General features: G+C 35.6%; 1 protein-coding gene across 1 annotated transcript in view; it reads right to left on the bottom strand.

The window, feature by feature from the left end:
* Positions 1-14,759, bottom strand: part of LOC117317018 (WASH complex subunit 2-like) — a 47,687-nt gene extending 32,928 nt beyond the window's left edge. Inside the window, exons 1-17 of the mRNA XM_033871796.1 lie at positions 14,691-14,759; positions 12,334-12,435; positions 11,867-11,959; positions 11,153-11,224; positions 10,255-10,320; positions 9,806-9,982; positions 8,850-8,940; positions 8,666-8,706; positions 7,998-8,063; positions 7,369-7,545; positions 5,068-5,158; positions 4,490-4,575; positions 3,814-3,900; positions 2,414-2,527; positions 1,656-1,779; positions 1,240-1,329; positions 756-859 (exon numbers count right to left, since the gene is read on the bottom strand). Of these exons, the coding sequence (XP_033727687.1) occupies positions 756-859; positions 1,240-1,329; positions 1,656-1,779; positions 2,414-2,527; positions 3,814-3,900; positions 4,490-4,575; positions 5,068-5,158; positions 7,369-7,545; positions 7,998-8,063; positions 8,666-8,706; positions 8,850-8,940; positions 9,806-9,982; positions 10,255-10,320; positions 11,153-11,224; positions 11,867-11,959; positions 12,334-12,435; positions 14,691-14,753 (1,644 nt within the window). The 5' untranslated portion in view covers positions 14,754-14,759. The remainder of the gene's footprint in view (positions 1-755; positions 860-1,239; positions 1,330-1,655; positions 1,780-2,413; positions 2,528-3,813; positions 3,901-4,489; positions 4,576-5,067; positions 5,159-7,368; positions 7,546-7,997; positions 8,064-8,665; positions 8,707-8,849; positions 8,941-9,805; positions 9,983-10,254; positions 10,321-11,152; positions 11,225-11,866; positions 11,960-12,333; positions 12,436-14,690) is intronic.
* Positions 14,760-16,115: the final 1,356 nt, after the last annotated feature.

Below are 16,115 nucleotides of genomic sequence, written 5' to 3'. Positions count from 1 at the left end.
GTTATTAAGCCTTTAGCAACAAGCCCATACAACCAGAGCTGCCATTTAGGCGCTAACAGTTTACACACATTTTGCTCTACCCTATCACATACTCATTTACAGCCCAGTCAACTGGAACATAATGGAGTAGAGTATCTTGTTCAAGGATACAACACAGCGCCCATGCTGGGACTCGAACTAGTGACCCTTCGGTCACATAGCCTTTCGTCCTACCACAAGACCACTGTCCCTCGATTATTAAAAGGGCATTTTAAAAACAGCAAAATAAAACTGACCGCCCAGAACACAGAAAACAAAAATAAACATGGATTAAACATACTAGAGGACAAAAGGCTCAAAGGGCCCGTAACATTGACTTGGATAGTTCAGCATTAATGGTAAGGTATTTTCGTTTGAGTAATGTTACATATATTTCCCCGATTTTAGAGTGGTATATCTCTCCGCAATAAGGGAAACAAAACCCATTCTTTTGATTTCCTGGCCCAAGTTTCATCAATATCCCTTAATTTAAAGAAATTCTTTTAAGTTGAATTAAAATTTTCCATGGGAAAGTATTGCAAAATCAAAGGAAATTTCCTGAAGTAGGACTTTTCCGGAGGTCCAATAATGTTTTTCAATGGAATATGTTACAGAATTTCATTACCTCATGGAATGTTAAAGAAAGGGGTCCTGGGCTGAAAACACATCTGTACAACACAGTACTCTACAGAATTCTGTTTTATGAATCATAATTTTTTTTTTCACAAGAGATTTACCTCATCACTGTCATTGTCAAACATACTCTTGCTGGAGGAGAAAAGTCCTCCTGAGGTACCAAACGGGGAATCGTCTTCTTCTGGGGCACCAAAGGGGTCAGCATCTACAGGAAAGGTTTCACAGTTAGTTTTAAACTTTATCATAAATTGAAATGGCAAAATTAATTATGTTCTTTTGGTTTCCATCATGAACACAGAACAAACACTCGGCCACCATGGCCCCTGAACAGAACAAAAGCAAAAATCATAATGAAAATATAGACACATATATATGTATGTATTATTAGAAGCGTAATAAATAATACATGTATGGCATTTATAGAAGTATGAATACATTACTATGACAACATACAGAGGTATCAACTAGGAATTAGTTAGAGAACTTATGTCCTACAAACAGCTAAGGTCGTAGGACACAAGGTTACAGAAACACAGTTTGGTGGCATCCATCATCACAGTATAATCACAAATCAAAAATTCTTACCATCATCTGGAATTTTTTGCTTAGATTTTTCTTTTCCTTTTTTTGATTTTTTATGGCTGCTCTCAGATTCAGTTCTTTTCTTTCCTTTTCCTAAAATGGATTACACACACTTCCAGGAATATCACTTAATTATCCTCTTATTTCATCTCATATAGCACAAAAATAGATATGCAGACAATAAATATCAGGTCATGTGCAAGTCAATATTTGAATTAAGTGTGTTGACTTTATTTCATAAGTAAAGAGGCTTTGTCTCTTTGACTTATCACTTACATTGCGACATCTCTCAACCATCATGTGAAAAACATATTTAAAGTACTTTTCTCTTTACATTTATCTTACTTTTTGAATTGTTGCATTAGAAACCCTGTGAATAAACCCAGTAATTTACAGGAAGTATGTTAACACATTCTCACCTTTCATCTTTGGTTTAGGTTCGTCGTAATCTTCCTCTTCCTCGTCGCTCTCTTTCGGCGGTATTTTGGTAGGAGCTCCAATTTTCTTAGCCAGTTCTGATGCAAAGTCAGCTGGCCCTTTAGACTAAATTCAGAAGTGGAAGCAGATTATTTTTATATTATGTATTTTGGAAGAACAAAGAAAAACTTCCTGAACGTGTCTGTTCCACTTCTATTGTCAAACTATTAATACAAAATAATCGTAAGACTTTTACTCTACCAGACAGTGTTTTTCTTATTCTCTGAACTTCATAATGTCTAGCCTAGTAGCTAATAATTGATTCTATGCTGACCGTGCTGGCCCGTACCACCACGTATCCAACATGTGCCCATTCCATCCCGTGCCCACCCTATGCCGTGCTCACCTTGTGCCCATCCCCACCCCATGTCCTACCCAAGCCAATCCCTACCCTTGGCCACCCTTTGTCGTGCCCACCCTTTGCTGTGACCACCCTATGCCTACCACATCCCCAGCTCATGCCGTGACCACCCCATGCCGTATCCACCCACTGCCCACCACATGCCTACTCCGTGCCCACCACATGCCCACTCCATGCCCACCACATGCCCAGCTCATGCCGTGACCACCACATGCCCACTCCGTGCCCACCACATGCCCACCCCGTGCCCACCACATGCCCACCCTGTGCCCACCTCATGCCCACCCCGTGCCCACCACATGCCATGCCCACCCCATGCTGACAAGACATCAGATTTACCTGTGTTTCTTTTTCTCTGCCTGATTCCTCTTCATCTGTATAATCGCTCTCATCTTCCTCATCATCACTGTTCTTTCCCTTTCCTCCAAACAAATCACCATCACTCTCATCACTCTGCAAAAGAAATAAGGAATTTAGTCCTTATTTTTAATTCCACCGTTAATGTAATTATCAAAACTTTATATTACTGTAATATTCAACCTTTAATTATTGTGAAAATATTTTTTAAAGTGGTACAATGTCATACCAGAAGTTTTGGTGTCAAAAATATATACTGTCACAATTTCATCTCACAAAAATTTCAATATACAACATAATGTAACAAGAGGCCCAGAGGGCCTGAATCACTCATATTGCTTGTTAGGAATAATGGTAAAATTGACCTGATGTGAGTGATGCTTCTGTAAATTTCTAACAGAGAGGTGAGATCAGTGACTCATGCATTGTTTGGTTTTTCATTGATGCATTGTCAGTTAGATAATGGAACTGTGATACAATGTACCCTAATTACTGTGGATTGCATGCGACAGGCCTCCCGTATGTTGTTCAGTGAGGTAGTCACCAACTACTACAAGGAAACCCAGCCTCAAAATGACCCTGGCTGTTCACGGGGCGATAAACCCAGCAAACAAACAAAACAAACAAACTGTGATACCCAAAAAACAAACTCTGTCTGTGCTTTTGATAAATCACACATAATCCATATGATAATCCTACACCAGTAGATACAGGAGAAGGGCGTTGTTGATCCTGTGTAGTACAAGTCTTAACACCAGGGCTTCGTTAAATCTAAAGCTACAGAAGTGTCAATGAAATACACAGAAAATGAAACCTAAATGTACAAAATTGTAACCCTGGTAAATACTAGCTGCAATATACCACTGGACTACAGAGATCATTTCTCTAGTCCGCTCGGCTGAGTGTAAGACCTTAGCCAGAGTTCCCGGATTTGATCCCTAGGGGAGGCAGCGATTTAACTAATAATGATCATATGTGCTCTGTTACAAAATTATGAGGAACGCTCGCAGCAATCTGTTGGAGGAACCTTGTAGCCAAACATCAGGTCTATTTGTCTTCAACAAGAAACTGGAGAATATTCTCAAAAGATTTTTCACCAATTTGATCCCTGTGACCTTGAAAATATGCCAAGGTCAACCATATGAAGAATGTTTGTAGCACTGTCATAAGTCCCTTCTGGCAAAATAACAGGCCTCTGGGACCTCTTGAATTTGAGCAGAAGAATATTTTAACTTATTTGTTGATATTAGTAATCAGTTGATTATAGTCTACTAGAAGCTAAAAGTTGATGGACAAACATCACTGCATCATACCATAAGTTCACTGGCACTTTAATTGTGCAAAATGCATGTGTGCTGTAAGTATTTTTTAGTATAACCAACCTCGTCAGAACTGTCCCTGATAATTTTTCTGGGTGCAGGTCTCGATTTTGGTGCGTCTGAATCACTGTCACTCTCACTATATGAGTACTACACAGAAAAACATAATACACCCGAGTAAATTAAAGCATACTCAACTGAAAAGCTTGATAATTTACACAATACAGAAATGAAATACACAAATGAATAAATAATACATGCTTAACTGAAAGCAAGCTTAAAAAATTTACCATAGATAAAATCATGATAAATAAATGTTAACAAAAGAATGCTAAAATGAAAGTAAGCTAAACAGTTACTATAAATAGAATCAAAACAAACATGTAAAAGCACGTTCAACTGAAAATATACCAAATATTTTCAAAATTGGCCTGTTACATTGTAAACTCATCCGCAACAGTCCTATGGTAATTCAAGTTTAAAGCGGACAATTCAAGATTGAGTATAGTATATAAGCAGTAATAATCTAAGTAACCATACAAACAAGTAAACATCTATAAACAACAAAACAATCTAAATTGTAAACATCTACACTGTAAACATCTACACTGTAAACATCTACACTGTAAACATCTACACTGTAAACATCTACACTGTAAACATCTACACTTAAACATCTACACTATAAACATCTACAGTAAACATGTACACTATATATATTTCTAACAAACTTTCTCACTTCCTCTGAAGACTCCTGTTTCTCTGGTTTCTGCTCGTCTTCAGATTCACTTTCACTAATACTGCCATGGTCACTCTCTTCCTCCTCTATCAAAGGTCAAATGTCAAAGGTCAAATACAAACAGGTGCATAATATCCTAATGCATTGTCTTGTACAAAGTAAACAATGCTATACCACCTATCAATTAAGTGTCCTATATGTTAACACATTAGTCTTTTAAAGAAAAATACACCTCATGTTTTGACTACTGTAATATGTAGCATATAACATTTTGGCAAAATAAAATTTCAACAAGTTATCCAGTTTTAATGGGATTCATAGACCACACAATTTTAACAAATATGTAAATCAGAGGTTAATGGATTAAGAGATCATCACAATTTCAATTTTAACAAATCATCAAATTTTTACAGATTTATGTTTTGATCGAAAGTGCAACCCCATTATCAATGTGATCATTAAAGTACTAAAAATAGAAAAAGTTTAAGCCGGTATGCCGACAGTAAATTTATGAAGTTCTATTATTCACCTCCCAAACAAAATTCTTATTTATAAATCAGTTAATAAAGTAAACAAACCTGATTCCTCCTCTAATAAGCCAACATTGTCGTCTGCCAGGAAATTCGGAGTTCCTATCAGCAAAGGCAGGGCCCTGGTGAGGTATGGGTCCTGTTCAAAGTTAAACACATTTGTATCAATCATGAATTCTACAAATAGCTGTACACAAAAAAATAATTTATTTGAGCTTCTAATCCTCTAGATGCTTACACATACTTAACTTAAATTAACATGATCAAGTATCAAAATACATTGTACATGTACTTATAAACCTATATAGAGATCAAAACTGGAGACTGTGAAACAGGTCAGGTCACATGATAAAGTTTTGGTTTGTTTTTGTTTAACGTCCTATTAACAGCCAGGGTCATTTAAGGACGTGCCAGGTTTTGAAGGTGGAGGAAAGCCGGAGTACCCGGAGAAAAACCACCGGCAAATTGATAAAAACATAAACAGTTTAATAATAATGTGTTTCAGAATAATTGTGATTCAGTGGCTAAACATTTTATATTAATAGTCTCATAAGTTAACATAGTAGCTTTATCATTTCATTGTTGATACAGTATTGTAATTAATATGTAAAAGTGAAAGATCACAACTTTTCAATACTGTAAATGAGGTTATTTATGCTAGGGATTAATTTTGTGATTTTGATATGTAAACTATACATGTGGGGGTTATTTCCATGATCACATACTTGCCAACTTTACCGATTTAGTCGGGAATTTCCTGATTCAAGACTCCCTGCCCCGTCTCCTGATCGTATAGATAAAACATAGTGTATTCTCCCGATTTTGGAGAATATGTCTTGATAACCCCGTATGGAGCCCCTATTCATCTTGTTAGTTTCACTTAGGCCTATGACAGGTAAGGCTTGCTGGCTGGTGAAAGACATATGTGTGGGGCATTGGTCAGTTAACTGACCTGCTCACAGACCGTAATGAAATTCTGACACTTCACTGACTGCAAGGGTGACAATACCCCGATAAATAAACAATTAATTAAAACCAATTAAGCTGAGGACGCATGGTGATGGTTTCGTAGCAGGTGGGTCATGGTTGATTAAACGCTTGCAAATGGCTTCATATACTGCCTTTGATGTCAAGCGCATAAAACGACCTCTACTTGATAGTATATCTCGGACAGTAAAAGTGAAAACAACACTGGCAATGTTATCAACGGAGTATCAAATGTGACAACAGATTACTTCTTGAAATGTTAACTACATTTAAACATTGGCTGATCTTTAGATAATTAGCACAAGGAAATAAATTCACAATAACGACCATATAGACCGAAGGCCTGGTTGCCGGTAGGTAACATGTCGTTTCAATCACCGTATCATCAGCATACTTAGTGTCAATTAGCAGAGACTTATTTTGGCAGAAACTTTCCCAATTCACATTTTGAAAGACAAAAACATGTCCACAAATACTCACTTTCTTAAACTAAATACTGTCATGTTAAAAACTTAGAATTTAAGTATCAGTCCCCACCTACAAAGCACTGAGTTGTAAGCCTATAATATATTGAGTGCAACTGCTAGTACAGCCCCCTTTTTTTTTTTTTTTTTGTATTATTGTCTTTGTTTTAAACCAAAGGAAACATTTGAAATTTCATTCAGATATTATATTGTACTCTGGATATTTATTGTGACATTTTAGGTATTTTCTTTTGAAGTTTACTGCCGGAGAGAAAGCTTGATAGAAAGTGATATCATTGTGATAATTTGCATTCATTGACTGACATCTATCTTACAACATAATTTTCATAACATATCTAAGTAAATACTTTTATTTAGAGTGAACAGTCAGTTAAATAATTTCCAGAAAAGATAAATAATGATGTAATTTTGCATCTATTTTTTTGTAACTTGTTGCTTATACAATTATATTTCCAAACTTGAATAAAAAAGATCATTGGCCAAGCTTGAAGTAAGTTTCTTTTCCCCTTTTTTTTAGTGAGGGAAGGAAGCTTAAGTGTTCATGCAAGGGATTTATTTTCCAATAGCAAATTATCTCCCCTTCGTTTTTGTTCGCTAAATGTGTCGCGCGTGAAATGTGTTTTCCGGTCAAAAATGTCGTTCACGCACTTTCTCCCCCATGAGAATTTTTGAAAGTTGGCAAGTATGTGATCAATGAATCTTTTTTGTTTTCTTTTGCACACATTCCATAAATACCCCATACATAACAAAACAATATACATAGCCTTCTGTATTTAGCGTTTTCCATTCATGAACTAAACAAAACGAAATCTACCAATATAAACTGTACAATTTTAATATTATGCACTATTTAAATATTCAAAATTTGACCTCTGACCTTGGGTTCTAAGATGGGATCAACTCTGTATCCCGTTTCGTCATCATCTTCAGAGTCAGAGTCAGCGACATGGCTGTCAAGTTTCTCAAATGCATCATCGATGACATTGATGCCTAAGGTCAAGGCCTCTTTGACCTTGGGAATGAGTTCGGCTTCCTTCTGTTCTCGAGTTTTTTCCTGTGAAAACATAATAAAGTGTGCAAACATATCTCCTCTCAAAATTATATACCTTGTATCTATTTTGTGAGCATTTTCCGTGTAATAATTTGTTTATCTATACAAGACTACAAACTCACTGGGAATCAGTAATGACCTTTTAATTAGACTTGTCAAAGACAATATCACACCAACGTAGTTTTTGTTTTGTCCAAGCCGATGATTTTCCGCATTTTTTTGTGTGCATATATTACATTGGAATACACCTTTTTCAGCCATTTCAAGGTGATTTTTAGGGTGCGTTAATTACACTGGCGCGTAATTTACACTGGTACGTAAATTACATTACTTTTATTTACTCTTGTATTTTTTACTAGTTTTATTCCATCTTCCCAATTAAGATTCCCTAAAAGTAGGGCTTTGTCTACAAAACAAAAGTGGAATTTTTTAGCATTAAATGTATAGTAAGGTACCTGTTCCTCTGGCTTGGTTTCCTCCTTAGACTCACTCTCCTGGCTCACATCTTCATCATACACACGCTGCAAAGGGAGATAACTCACCAAGTCAGAATGCAGAATATTGTCGGCAAGGCAGAAAGGCGGCAAAATTACTTGATTGTGTCCCGAATATGCATGCACAATTTCGGCACATGCCATTCAGCGCAAATTGCTGCCGGTTTCGAAGCACTGGTGCACCGGCACACAAGATGGCAACGTGTTCAACCAAATGATTAGATTCAAATTAAGTGAGAAGTTGTAGAATTTCAACTTGTTCATATATATTGCAAAATAAGTTGATTTTGAATGTTCTGCAGCATTCAATGTTTACAATGCTTTTGAAATATGTTTATTCATATATAAATATATAAAATAAATGAAAAAAAATATGTTTTGGTCTATGTCGTCCATATTGCAACTGAGCCACTTTGCTTGAATGTATGCGCCGGCATAGATTCAAATTAAGTGAGAAGTTGTAGAATTTCAACTTGTTCATATATATTGCAAAATAAGTTGATTTTGAATGTTCTGCAGCATTCAATGTTTACAATGCTTTTGAAATATGTTTATTCATATATAAATATATAAAATAAATGAAAAAAAATATGTTTTGGTCTATGTCGTCCATATTGCAACTGAGCCACTTTGCTTGAATGTATGCCCCAGTATGTTTTGATCGCAAGTGCTACCCCATTATCAATGTGATTATTAAAGTACTAAAAATAGAAAAAGTTTAAGCAGGTATGCCGACAGTAGATTTATGAAGTTCTATTATTCAACTCCCAAACAAAATTCTTATTTATAAATCAGTTAATAAAGTAAACAAACCTGATTCCTCCTCTAATAAGCCAACATTGTCGTCTGCCAGGAAATTCGGAGTTCCTATCAGCAAAGGCAGGGCCCTGGTGAGGTATGGGTCCTGTTCAAAGTTAAACACATTTGTATCAATTATGAATTCTACAACTAGCTGTACACAAAAAATAACTAACTTGAGCTTCCTAATCCTCTTGATGCTTACACATACTTAACTTATATTAACATGATCAAGTATCAAAATACATGTACTTATAAACCTATAGAGATCAAAACTGGAGACTGTGAAACAGGTCAGGTCACTTGATAAAGTTTTGGTTTGTTTTTGTTTAACGTCCTATGAACAGCCAGGGTCATTTAAGGACGTGGCAGGTTTTGGAGGTGGAGGAAAGCCGGAGTACCCGGAGAAAAACCACCGGCAAATTGATAAAAACATAAACAGTTTAATAATAATGTGTTTCAGAATAATTGTGATTCAGTGGCTAAACATTTTATATTAATAGTCTCATAAGTTAACATAGTAGCTTTATCATTTCATTGTTGATACAGTATTGTAATTAATATGTAAAAGTGAAAGATCACAACTTTTCAATACTGTAAATGAGGTTATTTATGCTAGGGGTTAATTTTGCGATTTTGATATGTAAACTATACATGTGGGGGTTATTTACAAGATCAATGAATCTTTTTTGTTTTCTTTTGCACACATTCCATAAATACCCCATACATAACAAAACAATATGCATAGCCTTTCTGTATTTAGCGTAAATTTCCCTCTCATGCAAATTTCACGATTACAGTATCTGAATGGTAACTAATTGCCAATAGCAAAATACAGTTATTTTTTATAAAATCAGAATTTATTAAGATTTTTTTTCCATTCATGAACTAAACAAAACGAAATTTACCAATATAAACTGTACAATTTTAATATTATGCACTATTTAAATATTCAAAATTTGACCTCTGACCTTGGGTTCTAAGATGGGATCAACTCTGTATCCCGTTTCGTCATCATCTTCAGAGTCTGAGTCAGCGACATGGCTGTCAAGTTTCTCAAATGCATCATCGATGACATTGATGCCTAAGGTCAAGGCCTCTTTGACCTTGGGAATGAGTTCGGCTTCCTTCTGTTCTCGAGTTTTTTCCTGTGAAAACATAATAAAGTGTGCAAACATATCTCCCCTCAAAATTATATACCTTGTATCTATTTTGTGAGCATTGTCCGTGTAATTATTTTTAGGGTACGTAAATTACACTGGCGCGTAATTTACACTGGTACGTAAATTATATTACTTTTATTTACTCTTGTATTTTTTACTAGTTTTATTCCATCTTCCCAATTAACATTCCCTAAAAGTAGGGCTTTGTCTACAAAACAAAAGTGGAATTTTTTAGCATTAAATGTATAGTAAAGTACCTGTTCCTCTGGCTTGGTTTCCTCCTTAGACTCTCTCTCCTGGCTCACATCTTCATCATACACACGCTGCAAAGGGAGATAACTCACCAAGTCAGAATGCAGAATATTGTCGGCAAGGCAGAAAGGCGGCAAAATTACTTGATTGTGTCCCGAATATGCATGCACAATTTCGGCACATGCCATTCAGCGCAAATTCCTGCCGGTTTTGAAGCACTGGTGCACCGGCACACAAGATGGCAACGTGTTCAACCAAATGATTAGATTAAAATTAAGTGAGAAGTTGTAGAATTTCAACTTGTTCATACATATTACAAAATAAGTTGATTTTGAATGTTCTGCAGCATTCAATGTTTACAATGTTTTTGAAATATGTTTATTCATATATAAATATATAAAATAAATGAAAAAAAATATGTTTTGGTCTATGTCGTCGGCAGCAAGCTCAAAACCAGCAAATGGCAGAAATGGCAAGCTAGAATCAAGTTCGCCCATGACAATATCAGGTTGTTAGAAATATATGTTATAAAGATGTAAACTTGGTTTTGAGTTCAACACTTTTTCACTAGATCTATAAAAGCTCATACTTTCATCCATATTCATGTAATCACTATATTCACACATTTTTATGTAACCCAGCATATCATGAAATTGAGTTAGGGATGTACAGACAATGATATCTTTAAATTTAAATTTGTAAAGATTTCAATTTATCAGTGAACTGTAATTAATTTTGGTGTTGATTGATTATAAATACAAATTAAATTTGTTGATGGTTCACGATAAAATTTAAATGTTTAAGACACCTGTTTAAAACTTTTCTGAATACCAATTTCTCACGAAGCATATTACTGTACTACATTTGTAGAATCTGACAACAAAAATCACCATGAATACATACGTTTTCCACAAACTGTGTATTGGCTAGCATGATAAAGTCATTGAACACATTGTTTACTCTCACTGAGGTCAGCTGGAACAGACATTGGTATCAGTAAACATAATCATCATTTAACGGACATCTTCGAACAGAGAAGGGAGGTAATTCATTTGGATTTTAACAAGTCATTTACGACCATTTCACATAAATGTCTATACACAGAGAAGGGACATAATTCATTTGGATTTTAACAAGTCACATACAACCATTTAACATAAATGTCTATACACAGAGAAGGGAGGTAATTCATTTGAATTTTAACAAGCCACATACCACCATTTAACACAAACACCTACACACCAAAAAGGGAGGTAATTCATTTGGATTTTACTGTTAAAAATGTCACATACCACCATTTAACACAAATGTCTTAACACAGAAAAGGGAGGTAATTCATTTGGATTTTACTATAAACAAATCATGTGTCAACATTTAATACAAACGTCTAAACTCAGAAAAGGGAGGTAATTCATTTGGATTTTACTGCAAACTAGTCATGTACCACAATTTAACACAAACATTGACACACACAAAAGGGAGATAATTCATTTGGAGTTTACTTTAAACAAGCCACGTACCACAATTTAACACAAACATCTACACACAGAAAAGGGAGTTAATTCATTAAAATTAACAGCAAGTCCATACTATTTAATTCCTTACACCAGTGTTTACCTTGGAGTCATGAAGTAGTCCATCTACACCTTTTTCAATCTCATGGACTTTCAATATCATTCTCTGGGAAAACTCTTGTAAGTGTAAAAGGAGCTGAAATAAACAAATAACCCAGTCTAGAGAAACCTTTACTTATCTAATATTTTATTTAAGTTTTTACACATTTTTGTGTATATTATAATTTTGCTCAAAACATTTCATGTAAATATATGTTACCCCACAAGGCATTAGGTAAATTTGCACACTACAAATAACAGAGTCTGGAAGAAAAAAGAAAATTCCAGTTCTTGTCTAACACTTAACCCAGGACATATTAGTGAATCTTAAAGATACAATGAATTTTCAAGAGCTTATTGGGAAATAATGTCATCTTTTAATTTTGTTATGGCAGAGTTCATTTATGGGAATTTTTCTTCCTTTTTCTACTTTTCTTTCAACAGATGAATCTTCAGAACCCTGATATTTACCCCAGCATCAGCTGCTAGTGACCAGTTCCCTGCTTCTTTTCTCATCTCATCTACAGCCCAGGCCCTTTCCCATGACCTCAGACCTCCTGCAGCATCATTGCTCTGTTCAAAAATAAATACATGTATTAATTACAAATAAACTAGTAAAAGGGGCATTCCTTCGTTCAGACATCAGAAACATGCACAATTTCTATTGATGAAATCTATGTCCGACGATGATTACATGAGTGTTTGTGCATACATGTAACGAAATTAATGCCGAAATGTTCAGGGAAAAAGCGTATTGTATACAAATAGTGTATGTCTTTTGCAATAATTGGTGATACTTTGGGTCAAATTAAGAATTTCAGGACATATAATACTCGAAGAACTTTGGTTTATCTTGAGAGTAAAACTGCCGTATCAATGTAAAGATTGTAACTTTTACTACTTAGAAAAAATTTGTATTTTCCAGTAAGTTTAATTTTAACAACCTAAACTTCATTGAAACGAAGGAATGCCCCTTTAAGGAACAGAATTTATAACTTTCTTAAAATGGACATAAGATTTATATAACTGAACATAATAACTAAGAGGGAGGTCATGTGTCAAGTTCATCAAAGTTTATCTAAGGTCATATTTCTATTGTGAAAGACACAATACAATTGACTTTATAATTTTATCTATTTAAACATCTGGAGTGCGCACTCTCTGGCAACACACTTCCCATTCACCTAGGTACCCAGAGTTCGATTCCCTGATCGGACATGATAATAAGGTACAGGGACACCTGCCCGATCATGTGGGTTTTCCCTGGGACACTCCGGTATCCTCCCACACTAAGACCCATTACACGCTTCCATCCAGGCCAAAAAGGCCTGATTAGGTTAATATAAGTTTATATAACTTGTTATTTGCAATTTTTGTAAAATAAATAAGTTTAGAATAAAGTCAATTAGGCCTTATATAGGTCATCATCCTGGGTGTTAAGTCATTATCATTCAAGGGCGTTACATGTACATACAAATTACACAGTGGTAATGTCAAGTATACAACATAGCATAAAGGTTACCAAGGTCAAGGTCACTCAAAGCATTCAGTGGGATCTCCCATCGCTTACCCATACTAACTTATATATGGGAATACACAATCCCAGTTGATAAGATATCTGTCAAGTTTGTCTCCACAGAAAGACTCATATAAAAACTTTATTCCTGATAATAACAGCAATAATATACAGGATCTTGGTCTCAACCACAAGGTTAACACTACCATCAGGGTTGACAGAGGTACAGGGATGGCAAAAAATGGTCTATATAATATATATATGTAAACGTAGCCATCATCTGGTCAAGGGTGACAAGGTCACCTAAAATTAAAAAAAGTCATCAATATCAGGAGTATTACATCTAGATAAAACAAAAAATTGCAAAGTACAAATGTACAAGGTCAACTAAAAAATAAAAAAATGATAATAAGTCACTCAAAGGAACTTCCATCAAAGGGGTAAATGAGTATGAGATTATGGGTCTGAAGTCATTAACAGTCTTTCTTAAGATAAATGTCTTGCTCAGAATTCAGCAATAGGGTCAACTTTATCTCTACAATGCTCAGACAGAATTTAGCAGGAGACATAAGGTCAACTTTAAAATCATCCAAATGTTGAGGGAGGAAATATCTGTAAGAAAACACACATTATTATTCAGACATATATCCGCATCTGGTTGATATTTCCTATTCTCATTTAGCTTTCATTTGAAGTAGGATTACATAAGGACTACAGCCATTTCATATTGTCATGTCATGTCATGTACTGTCTTGAATTGGGCTCTTACTTGGTAACAAAACATTCCACATGCCATGACTGGCGCCATTGCCATTGAGGGAGGGGGGGGGGGGGGGGGGGGGGGGGGGGGGGGGTTAGTGCATATGATAATGGAATATTTAAAGTTTAGGAAACTTAAACTATGTAAGATAATCATATGTATCAGCTCATGTTTCCAACTCAATATATGATCAAGAACTTTATAGAAGGACTGGTCAGTTCATGTACATTATAATACTACACTTTTAGGAAGGATTTTTTTAAAGTCAAGTTTAAAGTGATTTTGGCTACTTTTACTAACAATGCCACACCTCAATTTGCGTATAATAGGCAAGCTTACGTATTATACGCAAGTTGGTGTTTTTCTCCAAAACGATTGTACATAGATTTTATATATTACACATGTACAGAGTATCAGTTGTCATCAAGCTGCTGTCAAAATTAAGACATTGGTTATGACATTATCACACAAAATATCACGATGACAATACATATACCCATAAATAAGTTTATAAGTGACATATTTATTACGCGTCTGATTCTATTTCCATACCGTAACCGCTGCTGCCTGCTCCGAACTGGCTAAGTCTGGTGGGGGTGGAACAGGCGACGCCATCTTGGAAATTATGACAAATCATGTGACTTTTTACGCTTCCGCTTTCACTTTGAAATCTAGATCAGATGCACGTTTTACGGGACGGCATTTCATACATGTGACGAAGTTGATTCAGATGACGCGGGTAGTATGAAAACAGGTAGGTAGGCTTTATATTTCCTCATTAGAATGTTAAGCCTCCAGACAATCCGAAATAGGCCTTTTGCCCTGACTGCTAACATTTGTCATAAGTGACCAGTTTGACAGTTAAAAATTCGGTTAGAGGTCGCAACAATTCTAATATGTAACTGTCGTCAATATTCTTTCCCTACCCGGCTACCGGCACCGTCACAGGTCTAGAACATTTAACAATTTCATTAATAGCTTTACATTGATTCCAATTGCTTCAGTTAACATACAGTAATACGTGTATTTATGTATGGTCAACTCACTCCAATCCCCTCACTCCAATCCCTTCCCCCCAAAAAAACTTGAAAATGACAGGACGGGGTTTATGAATTCTGTAACGTATCGGGGTGGGGGTGGGGTCCGATCTTAGTCTGTCACACTGAGATCCCAACAGCAACGATGTTTTGTTTCTACTAAATAACCCGTCTTGTCAATATATACAGATAGAGCCGCTAAGCATATTTATAGAGCATACTAAACATAAATATACAGGGGGATATACAACCTATTTCTTACTACAGACTAATCAAAATAGAACGAGAGCATGGTATTTACAACATAATTAATGTATACTATGAGAACTACGTTATACACAATATTGGACTAAACCCCATGTTCCCATCCAGCTGAGCTCTCAAACACGGCTACAGCCTTCAAAAATGCCTGGCATACAATGTATGTCATGCATGGCCCCCGGCACCGACCACGGACTATGCACCCAGTACGATAGCTTGTTACACAGTGCTTTACCACACTGCTATACCCTACAGTGATACATGTAGCCAGCCAATGCATGGAGAGGGAGGGGAGGTTGTTGGACGAGTCCAAGGACCCCTGAAGTCGGGAAAGTTAGCATAGTTAAAGGAAATATTGGGAAATGTTTACATAATAAAGTTAAGCTGATGTACCACAACAGGTAATGACTTTATACACTTGAAGAAATGAACATTTTAGTCAATGACTCTGATTCTTATAATATTACCATTCAAACTTTTAGGAAGCTTTTTTCGGAAATTTCCCCATCTTTGCAATTGGAAATTTTAATAGAAAATTGGGAAAAAGATATTTATATGCCTTTCAAAGTCAGAGTTTAAAAAAAACCTAGGTTTATTGGACAATTTTTGGTAGAAGCAGGTTGGGTATCGAAATACAGTAGAGGCTAGATTGAGTTTTAAAGACAGGACCTAGAAAAAT

This window comes from Pecten maximus, chromosome 18 (assembly GCF_902652985.1).
Source record: "Pecten maximus chromosome 18, xPecMax1.1, whole genome shotgun sequence".
NCBI lineage: Eukaryota > Metazoa > Mollusca > Bivalvia > Pectinida > Pectinidae > Pecten > Pecten maximus.
This window is presented reverse-complemented; position numbering and strand designations above follow the sequence as displayed.